The following is a 17,871-nucleotide window of genomic DNA, read 5'->3' as shown; positions in this document are numbered from 1 at the left end:
AAATCACAGTATGCCCACAACAGGTCTATGTTTGTCCCTTTTATCTGGTTTAGCAATTCTAGCAGCTTCTTCACAGAAATAAATAACATGCCCATCTATGTTTTCTTCTAAGAGATCTTTAACCATAGCTATGCTAGGTTCTACTTTGATTTGTTCATCAGGTTTAGGTGTTCTATATATAGCTTTTGTTAACCAAGTTGAAACTTTAGCATGTTCCTTTATCCTAGCACGAAAAGGTGGTTTCTCAATATAAGCAGAAGGGACAACTTGATCAACATTATAAAGTATAGTTTCTTCTTTAACTGGTACCGGTTCTTTAATTTCTTCTTTAATAGGTGGGTGATATTTAAACCACTTATCTTTAGGGAGTTCAACATGAGTAGCAAATGATTCACAAAAGGAGGCTACTATCTCAGAGTCAAGTCCATATTTAGTGCTAAACTTTTGAAAAGCATCGATATCCATAAAAGATTTAACAAAATCATACTTAAGTTTAATACCTGACTCTTTACCTTTGCCGAGTTCGCAATCTTCAGAGTTGCGTTTAATTCTTTCCAAGAGATCCCACCGGAATTCAATAGTCTTCTTCATAAAAGAACCAGCACAAGAAGTATCAAGCATGGTTGGATCATTACGAGAAAGCTGAGCATGAAAATTCTGGATAATAATTTCTCTTCAGAGCTCATGATTGGGGCATGAATACAAAATTCACTTAAGCCTCCCCCAAGCTAGAGCGATACTTTCTCCTTCACGAGGCCAAAAATTATATATATAATTCCGATCACGATGAACTAGATGCATAGGATATTTTTTTGATGAAACTCCAATTTCAATCGATTCCAATTCCATGATCCAATATCATCGCATAGCCTATACCACGCCAATACTTTTCCCAAAGGTGCTTCACTCCCCGGCAACGGTGCCAGAAAATAGTCTTGATGACCCACAAGTATAGGGGATCAACTGTAGCTCCTTTCGATAAGAGTGCCGAACCCAACGAGGAGCATAAGGAAATGACAAGTAGTTTTAAGTAAGGTAATGTCTGCAAGTGCTGAAATTGTAAGTAGTGGAGTAGTTTGATAGCAAGATAATTTGTAACGAGCAAGTAACGATAGTAGTAACAAAAGTGCAGCAAGGTAGCCCAATCCTTTTGAGGCAAAGGACAGGCAAAAACGGTCTCTTATGATAAGCAAAGCGTTCTTGAGGGTACACGGAATTTTCATCTAATCACTTTCATCATGTTGGTTCGATTTGTGTTCGCTACTTTGATAATTTGATATGTGGGTGGACCGGTGCTTAGGTGCTGTTCTTACTTGAACAAACCTCCTACTTATGATTAACCCTCCCGCAAGCATCCGCAACTACGAGAAAAGTATTAAGAATAAATTCTAACCATAGCATTAAACTTTTGGATCCAATCGGTCCCTTACGGAATTGCGCATAAACTGGGGTTTAAGCTTCTGTCACTCTCGCAACCCATCATCTAATTGCTACTCCACAATGCATTCCCTTAGGCCGAAATATGGTGAAGTGCCATGTAGTCGACGTTCACATGACAACACTAAGGGAATAACAACATACATACTATCAAAATATCAAACACATATCAAGTTCACATGATTACTTGCAACATGATTTCTCCCGAGACCTCAAGAACAAAAGTAACTACTCACAAATGATAAACATGTTCATGATCAGAGGAGTATTAAATAGCATAATGGATCTGAACATATAATCTTCCACCAAATAAACCATATAGTAATCAACTACAAGATGTAATCAACACTACTAGTCACCCACAAGCACCAATCTATAGTTCCGGTAACAAGATTGAACACTAGAGATGAACTAGGGTTTGAGATGAGATGGTGCTGTTGAAGATGTTGATGGAGATTGCCCTCCCCAAGATGTGAGAGTCGTTGGTGATGATGATGACGATGATTTTCCCCTCTAGGAGGGAAGTTCCTCCGGCAGAATCGCTCTGCCGGAGGGAAAAAGTGCTCCTGCCCAAGTTCCGCCTCGAGACGGCAACGCTCCGCCCCGAAAGTCCTCTCCTTATTTTTTCTAGGTCAAAATGACTTATATACCAGAAGATGGGCACCGGAAGTGGGCCGAGGAGGGCACAACCCACCAGGGCGCGCCTGGGCTCCCTGGCGCGCCCAGGTGGGTTGTGCCCACCTGGTGGGCCCCCTCTGGTAGTTATTTGCTCCAATAATTCTTAAATATTCCATAAAAAATCTCCGTGAATTTTCAGCTTGTTTGGAGTTGTGCAGAATAGGTGGCCTAACGTAGCTTTTCCAGGTCCAGATTTCTAGCTGACAGAATTCTCCCTCTTAGTGTGTACCTTGCAAATTATGAGAGAAAAGGCATTAGAATTACCCCAAAAAGCAGTATTATGGATAAAAACATTATAAATAACAATAAGAAAACATGATGCAAAATGGACGTATCAACTACCCACATTCATGTCGCTGGAGAGCGGCCACTCCACATTGATGCCGGTGCAGAACAGACGCAACCTCTCACTACCGGCAATGAAGAGGCGCGCCGGCCGAGAGATCGCCCCGCTGCAAACCCGCTGGACACGCCTCCTCAATGCATTCAAATGGTCATAAAATTTCCACCTTCCTCCATTAAACCCGCACGTGTGTCGAGAAACCTACTCCGGCCACACGTCCGTTCGCGAGCCGCCCGTCATTAAACACAATATTGGTTGGCTCTGGTTGTCCACCCGCTATGTAAACGGTGCCAGGCATCGGGCAAAAATCGCACCACACTCCGCTCCCATCTCCTTCTTGCAGCATTTTCTCCACAAGCTCCATGGCATCCGGTGAGCACGAAGAGGAGTTCTCCGGCATAAAAGCCGGCTGGGTGGCCCATCGAGCCCGCCAGATACGAGCTAGGTAACTCTCTGTTCCACGTCCCTCGACTCTCCAGGCCGCTGTAGGCCAGCTTACGGAGGCAAAAGCTCCAAGTCGGCGCGTCGTTCAACAATTCGCTGATCCAAGCCAGCTCGCAGAGGAGTGGTGAGTTGGTCAAGGGCGGCACACGGGGGAGCACGGCAGAACGGGCATCGTGGTTGTCGTGGATGACGCCGTGTCGTACCGCTCCTCTTGTGCATGTGACCGCGTCATCCACTATCAACGTTCGCATAACCATGCACTGCCGGCAGAGAAACAAGCCGGCTTCACGGAGATCGACAAAGCGGTGGCCAGCACATCCGCGCATGTCGCCATCATCGAGAACTAGAGCATGGGAGGCCGCTGCCGCTTGGGTCCCATGAAGGCCACCACCTAGGCGACGTCGGCGTACACAGACGGTGTCTTGCTCAGTCACAGGCTACCGTCGTCCCCTTCCCCTATGTCTAAAGAACATCCCGGCGGTGCCACTCTGATGAGTAGTGTTGCCGAACATGGTGAAGTGAGCCACCCTTTGCGCTGAAGCATATACCCCAGGGCTCACGGCAGTCTGATGAGCAGGCTACCAGACATGGGGAAGACAATGAAGATCCGCAAGAGCATCTGTGTCATGGGAATGGATATCCGTCGGCGCCGGCCGTAGACTAGTTTTACCTTAGTCCGGTATAGTTTTTAGTTAAAATTGTCCAAAATAAAAAGAATTTTGTCTAGTTTTTATATGAAATTCGTCGTGTTTGCATGAATTTTGTCTGGACTTCAAATAGTGGTTAAAATGTATGCGGAAAACGTTTGATGGCTGGCTCCCGCATCCGTGTCCATGGACTGGTTCCCCCTCCCCGATGTCCGTGGACAAACGCTGAAGCACATTTGCGGGTCAGCAATGGAGGCGGACAACTTTAGTTCCCAGGCCTCCGGAGGCGGAGGTTACGCAGCCAGAGCTGGAGAGCACCGGGGCAGAAGTGGAGACGGTGAAGCTTCAGTTCTCGGGGCTGATGGCCAGAGACGTGGAACAGACGCCGGCGAGATTAGATATAAGTTATACCTCTAGAGCCGGACTAGCAGCGTTTTGATGTAAATGTAATGAAAGCTGTCAAGTTTACATGAAAACCGGACGTGTTTATATGAAATTCTGTTTTGTTTGTATGAATTTCATCCGGTTTGTTGAAAAGGAACTTGAAATGTATAAGGCCAGTGTTGGATGTCGTCCTCCTGCATCCATGTCCGCAGACTGGCCCCTTGTCAGCGGACGGATGCGGGAGAATTTTTACAGGTTGCAGTTGGAGATGCTCTTATTATCATGTGATGATTTTGAGCAATTTACCCGTATGCGCGCCGAATCGAGTGGACAGTCCACACCCAGAAAGAGGAAACGAGCACCGCGCCGAATCGAGTGGCGGCACGAACAGGGGCGCCTGGACGAAGTCCCCCGCCATGGACAAAGCTAGGGCTTGCTCCAGCCCATCCCAATGGGCGTCCTCCTCAAGCCGGATAGCCTTCAGCGCGTGCTGCAGGGCCTCCTCAAGGGCGGCTTGGTAATCCGTCTCCGCCTCCTCTTCCTCCGGCTCTACCCGCAGGGGCGGTGGTGGAAGGTCGTGGTTGATGTGGACGCCGAGCCGCCGTTGCTCCTCGTGTTCGAGGGCAAACCAGGCGTCACAGTTGGGAGTGTCTGTGGCGTACTCGGGCTTGAGCCGCTGCGCCAGCGTGAGCTGCGCCCGGCGCCTGCGCACCTCCTCGTCGTGCGCCCGCTGTGTCCACGGAACCGCCGGCACCGGGATCCGCTGTGGATGGAGGTGCTAGTGATGCGGCATCGTCACGTCGGGGTAAGGCAGCAGCTGCCTATACTCCAAGTGCCACTGCGCTTGGTGCACTGGGATGTGCAGACGCTGCCGACCTGAACGGGCATGCGCCGGCGGCGGAGGAGGAGCACGGGAGGATGAGGTGTTGGGGGTGCCCTTGCCCTTGCCGCTGCCGGAGCTACTGCCAAAGAGCCCCATGGCTAGGGTTGGGGTTGTCGCCGGTGAGGAAGCACGAAGGAGGTGGTGGCAGGCCAGATGTGGACGGAAGTGGATGAGCACCCCCCGGCACGCGTGGGTTAAAAAACAACGCTTCACTGGCTGACTAGTGGGCCCGATGTCGATGGTCGTCATAAATTAGACGACGGACGATACTTGAGTGGCCGCCAAGTGGGACCGCGGCGGACACCAAGGGGACGCGCGGCTCGTCCGATTCGCGTCTGCGCCAACGCATTTCAGGCGCAATTATGGGCCGGAGATGGATCCGCGCGGACGCAAAGCAGACCGTTTTTGCGATTGGGTCGGTGCATTGGACTAGTGTTTTTATAGGCGGTGATCCGAACGAACGTGGGTGGACAAAATGGGTCGCCCCGTTGGAGTTGCTCTTACGTGTTTGTAATTAGCTATAGTCCTGTGCGCTGAGTACTTCAAAGTATTGATGGCCTCACCCAACGAGACAAGAATCCATGCTTTCCGACATTATTTTGTTCGCGTTACACTGAAAAATCATCATACATGCCCCGTATGCGCACCGAATCGAGTGGACACCGAGAAATAGAGATCGAGCATCATCATTCTCGAGGAGAAAAAGGAGATCGAGCAGTGCGCGAACCACCCCCATGGTCGGCCACCCGCAGCGCCTGTCCTCTCCACAAATACACCACACTAGCCCCCTCCCCTCTTTCGCCATTACCCAGAGCTCGCAGGTACTTAGATCCATCCACCATGGCCGGCAGCAAGACATTGCTCCTCCTCCTGTGCGCGGCGGCTGCGGCTGCGATGCTGAGCCCGGCTTCCGCGGCGGACGACCTGACCAAGTTCAAGGTGTACTTCCACGACGTGCTAGCGGGGAAGAGCCCGACGGCGATCCGGATTGCGCAGGCGGCGTCCACCAACAGCTCCTCGACCTTCTTCGGCGCGGTGGTGGCCATCGACGACCCGCTCACCACCGGCCCCGCCGTCACGGGCTCCGCCAAATCCAAGGACGAGGTGGGCCGCGCGCAGGGGAGCTACACGTTCGCCGACCAGGCCACCTTCGGGCTCCTCATGAACATGAACTTCGTGTTCACCGCCGGGGACTACAAGGGCAGCAGCCTGACCATCTACGGCCGCAACGAGGTGCTTTCGGCGGTCAGGGAGATGAGCATCATCGGGGGCACGGGCAAGTTCCGGATGGCTCGCGGCTACGTCGAAGCGAGCACCGTGGACTCCGGCGCCAAGTCCGGCGAGACCGTTGTCGAGTACACTATCCACGTCAAGGCTGCTGCGGCGTAGCGGCGGCTGCCGGACGGAAATATTGTATTTTTGCTTGGAATATAAGTGGACTTTTGCAGATTTGTTGCGTTTGTTATCGGGATGGATGATGTGCATTTACGGATTTGAGTGCTGTTTCGTGTATGTGGTTTGTGGTTTTGCTAATCGCTTCAGCTCTTTGGAAGATATAATTTGTGTCGATTTTTATGTCAAATCTGTCGTTGCTGAAATCAATCAACCAAAGATTATGCAGGAAAAAGTGTCAGTGCACAGAGCCAGAACGTGTGACCGTTGCGTGAAGTAGAACCCACCGGCCACCCATCTCCCGATAGTTTTTTATTCCAGGGGCCACAATACCTTTCCCTTTTCACTCAGTTCCCATTCGGTTAGGGCAACTCCAACCTTGTACATGCTGTCAAAAAAAAAACTCCAACCTTGTACACCCTTAAAAAAAACTCCAACCTTGAACTCTAAATCAGACACACCAAATTTCAGCGGACACGTCTTGATGTGTTCGTGGACAGTGAAATCAGAGTCGGCCATTCAACCCAGTGTATCAAATGACCGCCGTATTTTGAACGGATTGTTCACAAATGGAGTTCATGCAAACCAAATGAAATTTAAGCAAGTTCCATATATTACACGCAAACCAATTGCTATTAACAAGTTCAACTAAGAATTTAAAAACTAAACTAATAACTGTACCGTGATCTCGTAGGCTTGGATTCCGAAGCCACCTACGCCTTCGTCATGGTTGTTGTCGTCGTTGTCATAATCCTTCCAGCGGTGGAAGGCTTCCCACAGGCCGCGGCAGCCCTGATTGACTGCCAATGTGCACCTCTTGCAGCTGCTCGGCCATGTCCTCCTGGAGCAAACGGTCAGTCGCAAACGCGCTCTAGCCCTTGCACTTGTCGTCGAGGGCATGGGCGGCACGCTCGGACTCGGCAAACCTGGCCCTATAGAGTTGACCGTTGATCCAACACCAGTGGTAGGCGGTCGTCTGCACGGTGGTCCTGGACCGATCCTTGACCCGGGCCAACGTGAGTTCGGGGCGTGGAGGACCTAGTCCGGCGTGACGTCGGACGTAGCGAACCCCGCCACGAGCGCGTGCTCGACTACCACCTTGTCGGCGCCGTCATGCTGCACAAGGACGAGGTGCCGCTGCCACGTCTGATGTATTTGATGATTGGGCCGCGCAAACTGGCGATGGTCTGCTGTGGCGTATCCTCGTCCTTCTTCACTGGGAAAAACAGGCTCCTCGAGTCTCGATAGGGCGGAGATGACGGCGCCACCTCCTTGACGCCCTGGAAACGACATGAAGGATGGCGGCTCCTCCTTCACACGGCGGCAAGGGCGGTCTTCCTTGACGCGGCGGTTGCGCAGCGACGAGGGTAGGGTCGGACCACAGTCGTGGCGCGACCGCTCGATCAGGAGCACCATATGTGCTACGAACTCCTTGTCTGTGCACGCGGGCACAACGAGAAGAGGCGGCTGATGCTACTTGTTGTCCTCTTAGGAGAGGACCACCTCCTCCTTGACCTTGTGCGCCAAGAGAGTGGTGGACGCTGACTGGGATTGTGGGCGGTGGCACCACGATTTGAGCGACCCTGGGGATCCTGTCGGCATCGGGAACCATCGAGAGCCGTTGTCCGATTTGCCCATCACTACGGTGTGTGGAGAAGAGGCAAGGCTACAGTGCACGGAGGAGTGGTGATGCGATCTGCTGGTGAGCCAGCCTGCTTAAATCGCCAGGGCAGGCGGACCGGCGCCACTTCAATGCGGGTGCAGCTGCCTCGGCCGAAGTAGGCTTTTCGTTAGACGCATCCACATTGAAGCGACGTAGTTGCTCACTTTTGAAACTCGATACATGAACTACAAATGCCTTAACAACTATCTAAGGATGAGGTGTTAACGCTTGTTAGAAATAGAGTAAAAATGCTTATCGTCGGCTTATTAAGTGTTACTATGTTTCCGCCTTATGCCCATGCTACCATTGTGAATGGATTGTGTGTTATGAATCTTGTTGGCAGTGCACACATTCATAACACTGACGCTAAATATCACAAGATTAATAATTCAAATTCCACATATTTGTGGCACTGTTATTTTGGTCACATTGGCAAAAAACACATGGAGAATCTCCATAGGACGGACTTATTTGGGAGTTTATTTTATTATGAATAATTTGACACTTGCGAACCTTGTCTAATGGTAAAATGACTAAACCGTCGTTCACATGCCATATGGAACGAGCGACTGACTTATTGAAAATGATACATACAGATGTGTGTGGTTCAGTAAAGTAGCTACACAGTGAATTTATCTACTTCATTACGTCCACTATCAATTTGAGTAGATATAGGTATATCTATTTAGTGAGAAGTAAGTAGAAACATTTGAGAAATTAAAATAATTTCAGAATGAAGTAAAAATATCGTAAGAAAATTAAAGTTTATGCATAGGATCGTGGAAGGACTATTCAAGTTACGAGTGCAACAAACATGTGAAGAGTCCTGGAATGGTTCCGCAACTTACGCCTCCCGGAACACAATTGGAAATTGAGTGTCCGAGAGGTGTAATCGAACCTTGTTGGACATAGTGATATAGATGATATCGTTAACTAATTTGTCATTATATTTTTGGGTTATGTTTAGAGACTGCAGCTTTTTCACTGAAAGGTGTGCCATCAAAATTTCTTCAAACGACATCATAACAAATATGAATGGGAAGAAGCCTAGTTTTGGTTATCCCAAATTAGAGTATTCGATCAAATGTTAAACGTTTACAACCTAATAAGCTCGATCCCAGATCAAACAAGTGCTACTTTTTTGGTTATCCCAAAGAAATCATTGGCTATTACTTCTACCATCGCACTCAAGGAAAAATGTGTGTTATGAAAATTGTATGTTTCTCGATAAAGACTTTCTTCGGAAAAGATTGAGTGGGAGGACAGTGCAACTCGACGAGAATAGTGAATCTTCGGCATCAGGTCAAAGTGATGAAAAGCTAGAAGTTGTTCAAGAGTTCATTAGAAACCTCAACTGTATGAAAAATGAAGTATGATTGTTAGACAACAACAAACCTATGACATACAAAGAGGCGATGGCGGGCCCTGACTTCGTAAAATGGCTAGAAGCCATGAAGTTCGAGATATACTCCATGCATGAGAATCAAGTTTGGAACTTGGTTGGCCCTTCAGAAGGCGTTCAACCTATCGAATGTAATTGGATATGTAAAAAAACAGACGTGGATAGGAATATTTTAATCCATAAAGTTCCACCTATTGCAAAGGGTTTTCGACAAGCTCAAGGAGTTGACTACGATCTCGCCCATAGTAATTCTTAAGTCTGTTCGGATTATTCTAGTAATGCCTACGTATTTTGATTACGAGATATGGTAGATGGGCATCAAAATGGCTTTTCTTAACATCTTTTAACCTAGGACATGTATATGATATAACCTGAGAGTTATGTTGATCCAAAGGATGTCCGAAAGGTGTGCAAACTTTAGAGATCCATCTATGGACTGAAGAAAGCATTAAAGAGTTGGAATATTTGTTTCAATGAACTGGTCAAATAATTTGGCTTTATCAACAATGGCGAAGAGGCTTGTGTTTACAAGAAAGCATGTGGGAGCGCAATATCATTTCTAATACTTAATTATGGGAATTGGCAAGCTGCACCAACGATCTACTCTTCTTCCACTTCATGGTTGTTCGTGAGATCATCATTACATGTACCTCCATAGTGATCTTGGGCATGACCGTGCACAAATTCTTCAATGCCGATGGATTGGAATCGGTGGCGTCATCGCGCTCTGATTCCTTGCGGCGTGGAGGTTCCTCGGAGAAATGTTAGCATTCCAGCGGCGATGACATTTCCCACAGAGTCCTCGCGGCGGCGATGTGTTCTTGTGTGGCTCGATGCCTGGCGTTATCATGGCAACCTCTGGTTGGTATATTTTTTCACCCGTAACTACCTCAAACCGGAAATAAATTTGTGTTTCTCCCGTGTGTGAAGCCTCGAGGCCGAATCGAGAACGAGTTGGAAACGCCGCTGATGGTGGTGGTGAGGTAGATGCTTGACTACCAGGTTCCGGGGTCTTCAATTATGAAGAACGAGGGCGGTTTTAAAAGGATGCTTGAGTATGGCAGAGTCACGACGGAGACTATGGATTGAGCAAGGTGGGGTGGTGAGGTGGCGGGCAGCAGCGCCCACCAGCTGCGGGTGGCAGCGGACAACTATTTGGCCGGCGCAAGGCGAGGGCTAGGCTACGGGAGGGAGAAAGAAGAAGGGGACCGTGGTGTCCTGGGAGGAAGAAAATAGACAATGCACCTGTTTGCAACCGTTCGATTGGCACTTGACGGTCGGGAGGAAGGAGGAAGAATCGATTGACACGGCAAACGTTTTCAGTCCTCTCATAGATAGGCGCTGTGTTTTTGCATTGAACTATTGATACAAATCAGAGGATATTCTTATAAACAAAATTCTGATCATAGAAATAAGAAACTACTACTTATATACTATATACATAACTCATTGTACGCTTCACATGTACAGTACTAGTGTGTCGTTTAACGGCAAAGCCCCGGATTACCATAGCTTCAAGTTGCAGTTCATCCTCTTGACCCCGATCCCGCCCTCGGTGCTCAGCCTGTCCAGCACCAGGTCGCACCGGACACGGGGCGTCACCTTGCCGGTCGTCACCGGCCCGACCTTCACCCGCACGGGCACCTCGCCGCGGAACACCAGCGGCAGCTCGCCGCCAGCCCCGTTCACGTGCCTCATGGCCTCCACCACCCCTGTGCCACCCAGCCGCGCCTCGCTCATGGCGACGTGCACAACCGCGGCGTCGCGGTGGCCCTGGTAGAACGCCGGCAGCGCTCCCTCGGACAGCCGGTACCCACCGTACCACACCGCGAGGCTGGACCCCTCCTCGTACGAGATGCCGATGGCCCGGTTCGGGTTCTCGAACCGGACCGCCGCGTCGAACCGCGCACGCGCGGTCATGTCGTCGTCCATGCCGAAGGCCGTCACGTTGAGCGCGTGCACCGTGTAAAGGGGCATCTTCGGGTCGAGCGCCACGTAGAGAGCCCCGAGGACGGCGAGGGCGACGGCGAGGGCTGCCACGACGACAAGGGCGACGCAGGCGAACCGGCGGCAGCTGTTGCGGCGACGGGCCTTGCCCGTGACGAGCGATGACAGCGGCGTAGCGTGCCCTGCCTCGAGGTCACGCTCATTGTGCTCGTGGATCGTGTTGAGGGCTGCCATGCACGTCGTACACAGCGCGAGGTACTTCGTTCTCGATCGATGTCTAATCTAAAACGACGATGAGTCGTTCGCGCCGTGATTTCCACAGATAATTGCGATTTACTCAGGTGGTGATGTACGTACAAGATACTATATCTATATAGAGAGGTATGAGTGTCCCGAACGGGCGCGCAAAGCCGAGACGGAAAGAGTTTCTACGTAGGACTATTGTTCGCAGCCGAGTCTGACAGGGGATCACAGCGAACCATGGTACATACAGTCGACGCGTTTAGGTGTGTCTGAGCGCAAACTGTTTTCTAAGTTGAAGTATGTACGGTAATCGTACTCCATCCGGTCCTATTTACTCTGTGTTTTAGATTTGTCTAAAGTCAAACTTTGCTAAGTTTGACCAAGTTTATATTAAAAAATATTAACATCTATAATACCTAATAAATGTACTATGAGTATATATTCCAAGATGGATCTAATGAAATTTGTGTTGTTATGTGAATGGTAATATTTTTATATAGACTTGATCAAACTTTGAAGAGTTCGACTTCAGACAAACCTAATATGCAGAGTAAAAGAGACCGGATGGAGGGAGTACGTGTAAGATATTCCTGGATTACGGTGATTAGGCCTGCGTGCTCGGATAGAATACCACATTAATTCGGAATCATACCGGAAACGAGGCGACCCACGACTCCGCCGCCTCCCTCCCTCCGCTCCCCTCCTGCCCCCTCATGCCCGCCAGAGGGCATGACCAGACGAACGCCGGCACCGGCGGGGTGTTGTTTCACTTTCTCTTGGATGGTAGCGGCATGGGAGGCAACCACTTTGAGGAAGCGCGATGCTTACGTGGGGCAGGGGCGATGGCGTAGCCGCGCATTTGGCGGCACGATGACTGCGTCGCGGTGGGGCATGGCGTGCTCGGGGCGGTGGCACCTCCATCTGTGGTTGCCGTGGCGTCCGAGTGTGCTCTGTGCATGCTCTGCGGTGTCGTCCGCTACTTGTTTGTTGAAATGTTTAAAGTTAAGGACCACAGTTTTAGAGAGTGCGGATGTGTGACCGAAAAAGTAGGGGGTCAAAGCGGATGCACCCGAGCACTGACCCGGCGCGTCCACAAAAGTTTGAGGGGTGAAATTTGCAAAATGCGGCTATAGATGCTCTAACCCCCACCTTCTCTGTCGCTGATAAGTGGCACATTGAATGTGCATCATTTGTCGGAACCTGGTGTCTTTTTTAAATTTATATATGAAAATGTTTTATCTCTTGAAGCTTGCGTCCATATCCTGAACCGTGTTTAATGTTGGATTTCTCACGTTGAAATCATCGAAACTAGAACTCATGCTAATATGTTTCGATGATTTTTTAACGAAAATGGAAAATAAAAAAGATACAAATAAATCCCAAAACACGAAATAAAAAAATGGTTCATAAAAAAATGAACACAAAATAATGAAAAAAAAGTAGCATGGAAGCATGGTTGCGTTTTCATTTTTTTTTGAAGCACACACATTGCTTTTCTCATTTTTTGGAGAATATGTGCTTCTCGTGGTAGAAAAACTATGCTTCCACGAGAAGTAACATATAATTTTTGGAGAAGCACAACTTGTAGAAGCAAATATGTTCCTCTCTTGTAAGCACATATTTTTTTTCCTTTTTCGAGAAGCACAGTTTGTGCTTCTCGTGGACGCACTTTTTTTTCTGGTTGTGCTTCTCGCAGGAGCACATCCATACTTCTCCCAGAAGCATTGCTGTTTTTTAGAAGCACGGATGTGCTTCTCACGGAAGTAAATATGTGTTTCTCATGGATGCATAATTTTTTTCGCTCAAAAGAATCACAAACTTTTTTCTTTCCAAAACCTAGGGAAAACAAGGAGAAAACTTGAAAATAAAAAAGACAAAAAAATCATCTAAAATATGAAAACGCGTATAGAAAAGATTAAAAAAGAAAACCAGAGGTAGCGCCTAGCACGCGACATGTGGCTGTGGATGGAGGCTATCAAAAATGACCCTTAAAGGCACCCCCAGGCCCGTCCCCGCAACAGGCAACCTCGAGTTAATTGCTCTGGTTGACGTGATATGAGACCTCCTAGTCACCACCTTAAGCGCCAGCTAGGAAAAACAAGGTCCACGTGCCTGCCTTATAGGCGGCCAAATTACGTGTCGACGTGCTCGCTCGTCCAGATTCGCCTTGGTTCGCTCAGTCAGGGTTGACATGTCGATGGTTGACCAAAATACTGTTGACTTTCGGAAAAACTAACAAAACTAAAGATAAAAAAATAGAAAAAAAATGTACATGGATTTGAAAAAAGTTTGCAAAATAAAAAGGTTCATGTATTTCAAAAAGTTTGTGATTCCCAAAGCAACATGAATTCAAAAAATTCAAGGAGATTTCGGAAAAACACGAAATTGAAAAACTTCATCGATTTTGGAAAACAAATCTATAAATTTTGAAAAAACATTTGTGCAATTTAAAAAGTTCAGCAATTTTCAAAACAAAAGTCAAGTAATTTGAAAAGAAAATCGCATGTTTTGAAGAAAGGTTCGCAAAAGTTCAAAAGAGTTCGTGGATTTGAAAAACATTCATGCATTTGAAAAAAAGTTCACAGATTCAAGAAAAAGTTCATGGATTGGTTTTTTGCGAATTTAAGAAAATATTGATAAAATTAAGAAAAGTTCATGATTTTAAAAAAAGTTCCTAAATTTTAAAAAAGTAAAAAAAATAAAAAGGAAAGAGAAAGAAAAAAACGAAAAAAGAACAAAAAAGGGCGAAACTAAACTGAAAAAAGTAAAACCAAACATGGAAACAACTGCGTTTTTTTAACAGTGCATTTGAATTGGATAAAGTAAAGTAGGTACAACAAGGTGGGCCACTTAGTTACGCTATTTGTACTAAACCAAGAGGTGTGGAGTTTGAATCGGTTTTTCCTATTTGCCGCTCGCTGCGGCAAATTGCCGGACCGACGCACAGGGATTCTGAACGAGCGCTCGCTATGGCCCGGCCCATTAAATGCTTGAGCGTTTTCGGTTTTGGGAACTTTTCTAGTTTGTTCCCAGCCGGTTTTCTCCGGTTTTGGGTCCTTCTAGGAGGTTCCCGAAACGTTTGTTTTTTATTTTTTTGTTTTCTTTTCGTTTATCTGTTTCTTTTATTTGTTTTCTGTTTTCAAGGTTATTTTTTTTCTTAAAATATTTGTGTTGCTCATAAATTGTTCAAAACTTTACAAAATGTTCTCATTTTCAAATTTTTTCCCGCCTTTAAAAAATGTTCATTCTTTGAAAAAATTGTTCAAAACTTCACAAAATGTTCTCATTTTCAAAGATTTTCCTGACTTTAAAAAATTTTCATGCTTTCAAAAATTGTTCAAAAGTTCAAAAATGTTCTCATTTTCAAAAAGGCATCTTCACTTTAAAAACTGTTGATGGTTTCAAAAACTTGTTCAAAAGTTCAAAAAAAGTTCCTTTTAAATCTTTGTTCACATCTTTCCAGAATATTTCTTGGTTTCAAAAATTGTTCTCATAATGAAAAAATTGTTTGCCTTTTCCAAATATAGTTCAGGGGTTTCAATTCAGAAGTTCAAAAAAGTTCTTTTCTTTACAGTTTTGTTCATCAATTCAGAAAATGTTTGCTATTTTCAAAAAAAGTTCACAAATTGGAAAAATACTCGTTTTTCTAAGTTTTGTTCGGGGTTGAAAAACTTGTTCAGAACTTCAGAAATGTTCCTAGTTTTTCAATTTTTGTTAACAAATTCATAAATGTTCTTGATATTAAAAAATGTTCGCCATTTCTTAATTTTGTTCATGGTTTCAAAAATTGTTCGCTTTCAAATTTTTCTTTAGATATTCAATAAATGGTTCGTTTTTTTCCAAAAGAAATTCGTTTTCTTAAAGTTAACGTTTTCAATAAATTTCAAGAGTGTCCGCTTTTTTCTAAAAATTTGTTCAAGATTGAAAAATATTTCACTTTTCCATAAAATGTTCGCATTTTCATATAATTTACTAATTTGTAGAATTTTTTCAAAAATTTGAAATGTTTTTGTTTCAAGAAATATTCACTTTACTAAATAAAAAATGTGTTCAAAATTCGAAACAGTATTTAGATCTGTCGACGGTCACAATTCTTATAAGCCACGCTGCAATTTTTAGACACCAAGATAATGTATTCCACTGGTTATGTACCACCACGTACTACCTGGAGGTGCCTAGTAGGAATCCTTGTAGAAACGTGATTTTTTTGAATCCGTGAGCAATTTTTAAGAATGATTGAAACTCCAAACTCTTTATAAAATTCCTAAATAATTTTCAAAAGAACTATTTTTTTTAATTCATTAATAAATTTGAAATCTGGGTACATTTTGTTGAAAAATGCAAATACGTTTGAAGTTTCCTAAACGCTCTTATATTATGGGACAGAGGGAGTAATTTGTTTTGGTAATGTGAACATTTTTCCAAATTTGTAACGATTTTTGAATTCCGAATAATTTTACAAAACAAACAAAATTTAAAATTTGATCTAATTTGAAAATTCGGAAGATTCCTTTTGAATTTATTAAAAAATAAATAGAGAAGAAAAAAGAAACTGCAAAACGAAAGAGATGACCACTTGGATTAGCATTAGGACCATGATCGATTGCTAAGTTGGACGCATCTTGCTGCATAGCTGACACGCGAACGCACCATGTTTCAATCAGGGAACTAATACATGAATATATCATAATACCAGGTTCAGCCGGCAGCTAGGAACATCAGGTCAAATCTGGCCGGTAACCTAGCAAGCGAGAGGAAAGTTTGCGCGGCACATTATATTCATGGTTGCGTGTGAGCCGCCGCCTCCTCTTCGTCCACAAAAAAGCTAGGGTTTCTACCTTTTCCTGCGCCGCCGCAGGCCGGCGGAAGGGCTCCGTTTTTAATCGTTTCTTTCAGTTTTGCTAGGGTTTGTGTCTTACTCAGGAAGACTAGACGGCGGCGGCTTCCTGAATATGGAATAAAGATTTCCCCGCCTAGCCCCTGTTTCGGCGGTGCGTCTAGCACTGTTGATGGGCGTGTGGAGGTGTGTCTCCGGCGGATCTATCTTTGGTGGATTTGCTCGGATCTCGTCGTTGTCCGTCTACGTTCGTGTGTCTTCGAATTGGATCCTTCTGATCTACGTTATTCTTCATCTGTGTCGGTTGCTGTTCTGGTGCGTTGGTCCTACAAGTCCTTAGCATGACGATTTTCCGACTGTCTACTACAACAAGTTGTGTCCGACTCCGGCGATGGAGCGGTGATGACGGCGGCGTGCCTTCGGCTCGCTTCAGTGCTTGTAATCGTCGCTAGGTGGTCTACGAATCTGGATGTAATTTCTATTATTTCTGGTATTTATTGTACTGCCATGATTGAAGATGAATAAATCGGAAATTTTCTCAAAAAAAATGCATGGTTGCGTGGTCGCCAAGGTTCCCCCAAACTACCTCATGTCTGTGTGATGTTTGACTAAGAGTGTGACAGTTGAGTCGACATGGAGCCCAGGTCAGCCATTCAGTGTTATGTTTTCAACCAATTACGGTGATCATGACCAATGTACTCCCTCCGTTCCGATTTACTCGTCGTGGTTTTAGTTCAATTTGAACTAAAACCACGACGAGTAAATCGGAACGGAGGGAGTACATTATTGCTGAGAAGTGTTAAAGGACGGGACTCTATGTTCATCATGGGCGTGACAGGCAACACGGTCGCTTCTCCGATGACCGGTGATGAATAGAAATCGGTTGAGTGAAAAGTGACATGCATGGTTAGGATTAAGGGACTAGTTGAGTGAAAATTGACATGCATGGTTAGGATTAAGGGATCAGTTGAGTGAAAAGTGACATGCATGGTCAGGATTAATTAAGGAATTGGTCGAGTGAAAAGTGACATGCATGGTTAGTATTAAGGGATCAGTTGAGTGAAAAGGTGACATGCATGGTCAGGATTAAGTGATTGGTTGAGTGAAAAGTGACATGCATGGCTAAGATGAGAGTCAACAATTGTGTGTATATCCTAGGTGCTAGAGTCAATCAGTCATGCATGTGGACGAGCATGATCCAATTCATGTAGCTGCCGATTGGAGTGCGATTAACGACATTACGATGTGACGAGGAAGTTCTAACAGGGCTTGCATCCTATACGAGAAAACAAAAAATGAAGGAAGAAATTTGTAGTTGCGAAGTATACTAGAAGTACCAGTATGTAATCTGGGCGCCGCTACGCGTCCGTCAGCAGATGTACTGAAATTATTCGCCGCGTGGACAGCCGTTGGATCCCTAAGCTGTTAGCCGTCCGATCTAGTGTGCGCGTCCCGCATGCCCCCCACATTATTTCCGCAACATGCGCGTTGTTGCAGAAACAAGAGAACAAACTTGCCCTCGGCCCAAACAGAGCTGCGCCCAACATAGCGTCTCCGCCAACCCCCAAAAT

At 46.2% G+C, this 17,871-nt stretch overlaps 2 protein-coding genes across 2 annotated transcripts; one reads left to right on the top strand and one right to left on the bottom strand.

Moving 5' to 3' along the window:
• Positions 1-5,536: 5,536 nt before the first annotated feature.
• LOC123099632 (dirigent protein 21) lies at positions 5,537-6,304 on the top strand. Its single transcript, XM_044521753.1, has one exon. The coding sequence runs from the start codon at positions 5,657-5,659 to the stop codon at positions 6,203-6,205; it is 549 nt and encodes a 182-aa protein (XP_044377688.1). The 5' UTR covers positions 5,537-5,656; the 3' UTR covers positions 6,206-6,304.
• A 4,256-nt stretch (positions 6,305-10,560) lies between these two features.
• On the bottom strand, positions 10,561-11,551 carry LOC123099631 (NDR1/HIN1-like protein 6). The gene has a single exon (XM_044521752.1). The coding sequence runs from the start codon at positions 11,452-11,454 to the stop codon at positions 10,777-10,779; it is 678 nt and encodes a 225-aa protein (XP_044377687.1). The 5' UTR covers positions 11,455-11,551; the 3' UTR covers positions 10,561-10,776.
• Between the last annotated feature and the right edge of the window lie 6,320 nt (positions 11,552-17,871).

The sequence above is a fragment of the Triticum aestivum genome, chromosome 4D, assembly GCF_018294505.1.
Source record: "Triticum aestivum cultivar Chinese Spring chromosome 4D, IWGSC CS RefSeq v2.1, whole genome shotgun sequence".
In the NCBI taxonomy this organism is placed as follows: Eukaryota; Viridiplantae; Streptophyta; class Magnoliopsida; order Poales; family Poaceae; genus Triticum; species Triticum aestivum.
Note: the sequence above shows the minus strand (reverse complement) of the source record. Positions and strands in the feature narration are given on the sequence as shown.